General features: G+C 46.6%; 3 protein-coding genes across 3 annotated transcripts; 1 reads left to right on the top strand and 2 right to left on the bottom strand.

The window, feature by feature from the left end:
- Window positions 1-93: 93 nt before the first annotated feature.
- Window positions 94-3353, top strand: FHL1 (Fhl1p; the record flags this gene model as incomplete). Its single annotated transcript, XM_020217065.1, has 1 exon — window positions 94-3353. Exon 1 carries the CDS (start codon window positions 486-488, stop codon window positions 3351-3353), a length of 2868 nt encoding a protein of 955 aa, XP_020072655.1. The 5' UTR covers window positions 94-485.
- Window positions 3354-3385: 32 nt separating this feature from the next.
- Window positions 3386-4896, bottom strand: ADH3 (alcohol dehydrogenase ADH3). Its single transcript, XM_020214443.1, has one exon. The coding sequence runs from the start codon at window positions 4559-4561 to the stop codon at window positions 3452-3454; it is 1110 nt and encodes a 369-aa protein (XP_020072654.1). The 5' UTR covers window positions 4562-4896; the 3' UTR covers window positions 3386-3451.
- Window positions 4897-7921: 3025 nt separating this feature from the next.
- Window positions 7922-8628, bottom strand: CYBJADRAFT_166327 (uncharacterized protein). The gene has a single exon (XM_020214442.1). It carries the CDS (start codon window positions 8550-8552, stop codon window positions 8379-8381), a length of 174 nt encoding a protein of 57 aa, XP_020072653.1. The 5' UTR covers window positions 8553-8628; the 3' UTR covers window positions 7922-8378.
- Window positions 8629-8846: the final 218 nt, after the last annotated feature.

The raw sequence follows: 8846 nt of genomic DNA, 5'->3' as shown, positions 1-8846 counted from the left end.
ATCTGGTACGCCCACGCCGTGAAGAGCTTTGGAAATTTTTATACTTGCAAAACGTAAATAACAGAAATGCTACATAGCGAACAACAAGTAGACGTCTACAACGGCTTTATTAGGCGGATTTTCTATACATCACCCGTATTTCTCTACAGAACTGAGCATTCTACGCAAACACAATCGGTCGAAGGCGTTGCTACGTGAAGTATAAGCTCTTCTTTATTGTTCTTGTTCATTTGTGTGTGTGTCTGTGTCTGTGTTTACTGTTGTTGTTTATTTTGTTTGTTGCAACACACAGCGGAAGCTCTCAAAGTTGTTTTGAGGGTCCACAACTGAAGAGAAAGAGTAGCTCAGGAACCAAGAAGGATCATCTCACACTTAGCACGCTCAGAGAGCTGCAGATCCACTTGACTTGATCCTCTTTCCCCCTTTCTTTCTCCTTGGGAACTGACTCTGTGCTTTGTGTCTCTCTCAGTATACCCCCATATACAATGGCATCAACACACTCGGCGGCTATGGAAACAGTGTCGTCCTTGAAGTCCACGCCTGATATCGAAGTCAACTCGCTGCAGCTGACACAGAGTGAACCTAAGAAATCACCAAGCGTGTCAACTGTGTTATCAGTGGAGGCTGCGCTGGTTCCAACAAAGGAAGAGAAACATCATCTACCTTCTGTGAAATTGGAAACAGCTGCGGATGAAACGATACAGCAGATACTGACACAGCAGGTGTCGCCGGAGAAGAACAAGGTGGTACCGTCCAACGTGCCATCATCTATGTCCACGGGAGTGTTTACACACTCGAATACGGAAGCCATTGCTACGGTGCCGGCATCAGGTATGGCAAATCAACCAGACTCGAGGAAGGACAGTGCTTCAAGTACAAATACCAAAGTTAGTGCATACGCAAGACTGGAGTTTGAGAACTTTATCTTTTACGTACAGACTCTTCAAGTTGTATTGGGCCGGAAATCTGAAAATGACCAGTCACATTCTGTCGATGTTCATTTGGCAAACTCGAAGGCCATCTCCAGAAAACATGCAAAGATTTTCTACAATTTTGGTACTGAGCGATTTGAGTTGTCTATCCAAGGTAAGAATGGTGCATTTGTTGATGACTCGTTTGTTGAACGCGGTGCTACGGTGCCATTGACAAACAAGTCAAAAATCCAAATTGGACAGATCGTGTTCAGGTTTGTTCTTCCGGGTGCTACACCATTGGAGAAGACTGAGAGCCCTTCAAAGCCAATCAACCCATCGGATGCAATATCACTCAAGTCTACGCTCTATACGAACCAGGGGAATAATGATGCATACGATCAAAATGGTGATGCTTCACCTTTGACAAGTAAGGACTTTGAACCTGTTACCAGTGCTAAGGCTGCTGCTGTCGTTGCCTCCAATGCTCCATCCACAACTGAAGTATCAGCATCATCGTCACATGCTACAGTAACGCAAGCTCAACCAACAGTGAAACAGAATACAACTGAGTCGGATAACACAATGAAGAAGAAGGAAAAGAAACCGTCAAAGCCTCCAAAAGCTCCAAAGAAAGTGTATACCCTTGAAGAGATCCCAGAAGAGTATAGAACGAAACCTAATTACTCATACTCAAATCTCATTGCCACGTGCTTGAGAACGCATGGTACACCTAAGGGTATGTCTCTTGCTGAAATCTACAGGTCGATAAGAGACATTTTCCCATACTACAAGTACTGTCCAGATGGCTGGCAAAGTTCTGTTCGTCATAACCTATCTTTGAATAAAGCATTTAGAAAGGTGTCAAAAGAAGGTAAAGGTTGGCTATGGGGTCTTGATGAGGAATACTGTGCTGAAAAGGAAAGAGCGAAGAAGAAGCAGGCTGCGGCCGCTGAGGCTAAGGCCAAGGCTGCTGCATTGAAGTTTGAACAACAACAGCAACAGCAGCAGCAGAAGTTACAACAGCGGAAGTCACAGACGGCCCAGAACTCTCAGCATCCATCGCATCAGAATGTAGTGCAGTTGTCAAACACACAGGGTCAACAGTTGCCGCACTATCAATTGCAGAACTTTCAACAGAATAGCATCACAACACCAGCTAAGTCTGAGCCTTTGAAGAATGTTTCTGTTAATCAACCCATCACATCCACTCCCCTACAGCAAGGTCCTCAGACAAGTCCATTACTTCAGAGACAGTTACCTCAGCAGATATCTCAACAAGGATCTCCGCAGCTGAAAACTCCTAGTATACAAGCACAGTTGGCTGCAAACCGTGGAATTCCTTCACAGACTGTACAACGTCCAACGGTGCAGACACAGACCCAACAAAAGTCCAATATGTTAGGTGCAGATACGAAGAAGGCATTGACACACTTACAACAACAGCTTGTGTTATTATCAAGGGACCTGAAAACCCTTGTTGATAAACCAACGATATCGGCCATCTTAACACAGGCCATAGCGATGACTATTGCCCAGGTTACACAGGCTGCTAAGGCCAAAGGACTCATGACGGATCCGTTGGCTACTTTAATTGAGACAAATCCACAACAACTGACGAAGATTTTGACGGTTGCATTGAATGCAGCTACGTTTAAAGTTACGAACGGACGAGTGAAGGCACCGATTGGTAATGCACCTGGATCCTCTACACAGAGTCGGGCCAGTACACCAGCTGCTGCTGTTCCTGCGCCTATAAAGGCACAAGCAATGCCTACTAAGCTGCGATCGAATCCTTCTCCAAGCCCGGTACATGTAAAGACTGAAGCACAACAATCTATATCGATGCCTTCATCTGCCAACCAGAGTCCCCCAACCCAACTACAGCCAACTCAACCATCGAAGAGCGTATCGGTTCCACCAGCTGTACAAACGCCGAGAAATGTCCCTTCAGATAATGGTTCATCTACTGCTGCACCAGTTACACAACACCCACAGTTGATTCGAGGAATCTCCTCTGGTGCTACACAGCAGAGTGCGGCCAGCTATGCCCAACAGGGTCTAACGACGCCAGCATCACAACCCCCAGTTGCAGGTGCTACGGTTGTTCCTTTGGAGACCAACCCTGCAACAGGAGCACCGCCGTCTATTCAGCCTTCTAATTCTGTGATGCCGCAATCTGTGCCTCAACAGAGCACAATAAAGAAGGATGTGACTCTAGATGATATACACGACCCTGAATTCGACAAGGTTTTGGAATCTTTGTCCAAAGAAGCTACTCCAGGGTTGGATGAAGTTGCCAGCAAGGACGTGATCGACGACGATGAGCTGAACAGGCTTCTGGCTACTGACTTTACTGGGTCAAGCTCAGTCAAGAGAAAAATCGATGAAGTTGATTCAGCCGTTAGTAACGACAACATCAAACTGGTGAAGACGGAATGATTAATGTTACGTGTAACTTTTGTTGAATCTACAAGCTGTATTCTCCTATCGCAAAGTAAATCATTCAATCATATCTGAAACTAAGATGAAGTAACTGTTTACTTAGTGGTGTCAACAACGTAACGACCCAAGATCTTACCTTGTTCCATCAACTTGTAAACCTCTGGAAGCTCAGACAAACCAACAATCTTGATTGGAGATCTGACCAAACCTCTCTCGAAGAAGTCAATAGCCTCACGAGTATCAGCTCTGTTACCGACGTAGGAACCCTTGATGGAGATGGACTTGACAACGTGGGAGAAGACCTCGGACTTACAGACGGCACCAGCTGGCAAACCGACAAGAACGACGGTACCGGTTGGTCTGACGTACTCAGTGGATTGGGAGATAGCAGCCTCAGCAACGGAGACGTTGATGACACCGTGTGGACCACCGTTGGTGGCCTCTTGGATGGCCTCAACAATGTTCTTCTCCTTGGTGAAGTCAATGAAGATCTCACCACCGAGGGACTTGAAGAGCTTCTCCTTCTCAGCACCACCGTCGATACCGAGGACTCTGAGACCCATGGCCTTAGCGTACTGGACGGCAAGGGAACCCAAACCACCAGCAGCACCAGAAATGGCAACCCATTGGCCTGGAGCCAAGTCAGCGGTCTTCAAGGCCTTGTAGACGGTAACACCGGCACACAAGATTGGGGAGATCTCAGCCAAGTCAACGTTCTTTGGGATTTGAGCAGCTTGGACGGCATCAGCAGTGGCGTATTGTTGGAAAGAACCGTCGTGGGTGTAACCAGACAAGTCAGCTTGCAAACAGTTGGACTCGTAACCCTTCTCACAGAGCTCACAGGACATACAAGAACCGTTCAACCACTTGATACCGGCGTAGTCACCAATCTCGAAGTTCTTGACCTCGGAACCCTTGGCGACGACAATACCGGCACCCTCGTGACCACCAACCAATGGCAACTTGACTGGCAATGGCCAGTCACCCTTCCAAGCGTGCAAATCGGTGTGACAGACACCAGAGTACTTGACGTTGACCAAGATCTCGTTTGGTTTTGGCTCTGGGACTGGAATGTCCTTGTATTGCAACTCACCACCGTTCTCGTAGAAGATCACACCCTTCTGGGTCTTTGGGATGACTGGCGCAGTGGCAAGGCCTCTGATGAATTGTGGTCTGGCGAAGGTTCTCAAGTTTGTTCTAAGCATTGTATGTGTATAAGTTGTATGGCGTAAGAACTGTGGAAAAGAAAGACTCCTCAGGCAAAAAAAAAGTGAACCTCAGCAGGAGATGTTGATCCCTTTATATAATGAATGACCAAATTCCCACCTCGGAGTCCAATTGATAGCGAAGTGGGAGAGGGAGTGAACGATTTCTGCTAAGCATTGAATGAGTAATTCAGAAAGCGTTGGACACCTCGGAGTTACACGCACACGCATATGGCGCACAACTGCATATAACAAAATTCATAAACAGAGAACTTGACACCCAAAACCTGGGGGTAAATTCCTCAATTGATCGGTTGAGCTGGTGGAGAGCACCACTGGAAGCTTAGAGATGTGTCGAATGGGCGCTGTCGAGAGCGCAATTGATCAATTGGTGTTATAGCACGGTTTAAACAGCGTCACCACGACATCATCAAGTGATCTCGAGACTGAGAGAAAAAAAAAAAAAGAAAAAAGGCGGACTATGAAGGGTGTTTTGATTATATAATAGCGGGGCAATTGACTTGCATAGACCAGTGGGAATCACCAGCTTGAAAGAGGGAGAGCTCCGATCTACGGCTAATCTCACGGTTCGTTGGCTTTGTCGCTACACCTGTGAAAGCCCTGCGGCCAATTGTGGTGGCCGAGTCAGCATGGCGACAGAAACCACGGCTCGTGGAAGGTGAGTGTGGTTGTTAAGCTGTTGTCCATTGGAACCTGTGTTGGAGGGGGTTGATGTCGCTGTGTTGGAGTAACAGTATCAACGTGGTTGTCAAGACGTCCAACCGTCGTTTCACATGGATGTTATGCTGCAACAGGGAGTACGGTTGTAAAGTCCAGAAGTTGGTGCTGTGGACATCGGTTCCAGCGCATCCTCAAGAGCGTATCTCGGGATTGGGGATTGGGTGGTGATTTCGCAGTTTCTGCCACCCAGAAGGTCCACTGAGCGCAGAGGACTTTGAGACTCGGAGTTCTAAACTCCAAGACGTGGCAAGGAGTCCGTGAAAACGACGCAGCGTAGGTCATTCTGTGCTCCTTGCTTGTGGACGTGGTGTACCACCGCTGAGCTGGAGCTGGAGCTTGCAATTGGCGTGTTTTATCCATCCAGAGGGCTAAAACAGGTGCAAAACCCGACCTCTATAACCGAGGAGTTAAGCGCATGGTGTCGATATTAGTACGCGGTGCTACAGGGCTTCGTATTGCATCATAGAGATTGGGGATACCAGGCATTGCACAACTGAGAACAGCCCTCAGGCTCCTGTGGATGCCTAATTGGTTAACGATACCCGCCTCAAGATCGTCGTCTACAACAAGAGGTGGGAACTCCGAACTCAGAAGTCCGAACATAGGAACTAAAGCGAAACAAGGCTTTCTTTTCGTTGGCAGTCGAGTGAAAAATTTCCTCACCTACAACGGTGCGTCCGCTTTGAAGCGCGCGCTTGGCTGTTGCGGGGGGGGGGGGACACTTCCCCGGGATTCGGAGGGCCACGCTTGCGTTTTTAGTGCACTAAACACCGATGGTAGGGCAACCCGGCTCGCGTGGAGCTTGTCCGGGTATGCGATGGGAATGGTGACGTGGAAAGACCGTGAGGGTGGCATCAATGTGTCAATTGGCAGAAGTACAGGACACCCACAGCCGGTGTGGAGTGCTAGGGACATGGATATGGCATTTTTGTTGCAATTAGGCGCTAGTTGTGCCACCAGCGAAATGGCTCTTTGTTCCCGTTCTTAGCCACAGTGCAAGCGATGAGCCGTTGTTCAGGGAATGGAGATTAGAACCACTACTCAGGGAATACAACTTTGTGTGGCACTACACGTGGAGCTCTTGAGGCCACGATGACGACGCCATGGCTTGTGGTTCTGCTTGTGGTTCTGCTTGTGAGGTCTATCATTCGCTGATTGACACCCGAATGTTGACTCTGAGCCATTAATAAGAGTACAGCTGTGGTGGCATCCTAGCTATCAACAGAAGCTTTGTATCTGGTGCTCCATATATTACCGCAGCAACTGCCCACATATTTGGAGTCAACTGAGCCTTACGTCTTATGGTATAACATGGAGTGGTTAAACGCAATGCGCAAGGGAAACTGCCCTCACCCGGCTACTATAGCAATTGCAATCCTTCTAGGGCAATTGCTTTTACCTTGCGGAGGTCACAGCCAGATTTGGATGTGAAGACAACTGTAAATGAACAAGGACTATGCATGAATAATTAGATCTGGCATGTATGATTGCGGTACACCAAAATCATGGATGTATATCAATTGTGATGAATTCGTCAGAAGCCGATTGCTAATTGAAGCTCAGACTGGTTCTTAGAGGTACTAGCGCTACCTGTGGAAGCAAGTCCCTATTCTATTAAAATTGATTCCTGGAACCAATCGCCCATGCCATTAAAACCTGACAATACAAATGGTTCAATGATAGAGTGCCGAGTGATGTGGTCTAGAAATGGTCCTTCCTATACGATCCCTGTTCGGCCACAAGGTTGTCGTTGTTTAAAAGGAGGATTAAGCAAAGGTGTCTTTGCAGGAGCTCTCATTGTGCTGAATCACTGCTAAGCCTGGCCAATGTTGAAAGCCATAGACCACTAGGGCTTTACTGATAAGGGAATCAATAGGCTAGTTGAATAACAATGTAAATTGCCACATATGAGCCGGGAACAATCTCATTCTTCAAAGATCTGTCAGCCTCCTTAGATATACATTGGCTAACAAACAGACTAAGACTCATGATGACATACATCGCTGGACACTCCATCTCTTAATCCATTTGACAACTCTACAGTCGCATACTACCCTTGGTCTCTGTAGTAACGGGCCAACCATGTGCCCACATTATACGCCAATTTGGATCTCAGCTAGGGAGGTCATTTAGGTACAAAGGGTTAATTTAAGTGTACATGTGATGTATGCCAAAACCCAGATTGCTATCCACACATAGGGTGTTCCGGGCCCTCTATGAAGAAAGCAAAGGAACCTTATCTCTACGTACTCATTTCACAATCTGCATACCTAACGTGGCCACAGTCAATTTGTTGATATGGTTTAAAGCCAATGTGTAGCTGTGTAAAACGTCATATGGAAGAGAAAATCGTGAAGAAGCCAAGATTGCAAATTCCAAAGTGTAAAGAGCGTGCGTATGATGGTTGCTAGTTTATCACTTAGCGGTGAATCGCTTAACGCGCATATGCCCAATCCTTCTCAGTTGGTCTTAGCTAATTTAGTTGACTTGTTGGGACGAAAGGGGTGTGGCATCATCGCCTTCAATAAGAATGGCACGTTCCTTCGCACTCATCGTGTGCCTGTGAGTCTGGGTTCGCTTCAAAAGAATATGAATCTCATGATGTTGATGAATGAAGGAATTCCATGTGCGCATGTTTCATTATTACCCAACGCTTAATCCCTTAATGAATTGCGTCTAATTGAGCTCATCACATTATACTACATATGGGTGTGTTCTCTGTCGAATGTATGAGGTTATCATGGTACAGGTGAAATTCGTTGAATTTGTCTTGGGATTTGCAACCCCCGTCCGCGGCGTCGCTTAAGTCATTTTAGAAGTCCATTGTGGATGCCATCGCTCAACAGATGTAAACAATATGAACGCTTACATCTCATCACTTGAATCAACAGCCTGAAGGTAAACAATTGAGGTAGCACTACTAGCGAGTGCTCAGCATCACCCCTGGCACATGGATCCGGTTCTTCCAAAGCGTATATGCAGTGCGCGCATGATTGTCATAGCAATAACGGGAAACAAGGAATTGTCATGGCGATCGAGAAAGAAAGTTCAAAAGTCAACAACAACAACAAACGTTTTATGGCTCATTCGAAGCAATCAAAGATAAAGACAAGGCATGTCCAGTTGTGCTCTCCCACAAATGGTCGCCTGGAACGATTTCAAATTCAACAGCTGCCCACCACTCATTTCCATGTTGTCCCCATTCGGAGGAACATGATGAAATTGAAGGGAGAATTTTCCGGCCGATCATGCTGCTTTTGCTGTTACTGTTGCTGTTTTGTTTGTTTTGTTCCTGCTACAACCGCATGTTTACGAATTTCGCCCTGTTATCGTATAGCAGAATACCGTCAGAAGGCGGTCTCTCAACAGTGGTTTTTCTATGCAAAACAGAGCGGAAAACATAGCAGACGAAGTTTAAAGTTTTCCCGAATTTGGATATAAACATTTCAATTCCAAAGTATAAAGAAACTCTAAAAACCCCCAGAGTTCCTCCTCTAATTTTAGCTGATCGACATTAGCAGGTGTTCTACCTATACATTAGGTA

The sequence above is a fragment of the Cyberlindnera jadinii genome, assembly GCF_001661405.1.
Source record: "Cyberlindnera jadinii NRRL Y-1542 unplaced genomic scaffold CYBJAscaffold_2, whole genome shotgun sequence".
Classification (NCBI taxonomy): Eukaryota; Fungi; Ascomycota; class Saccharomycetes; order Phaffomycetales; family Wickerhamomycetaceae; genus Williopsis; species Williopsis jadinii.
The sequence above is the reverse complement of the archived record's forward strand: the minus strand, read 5'-3'. Positions and strand labels throughout refer to the sequence as shown.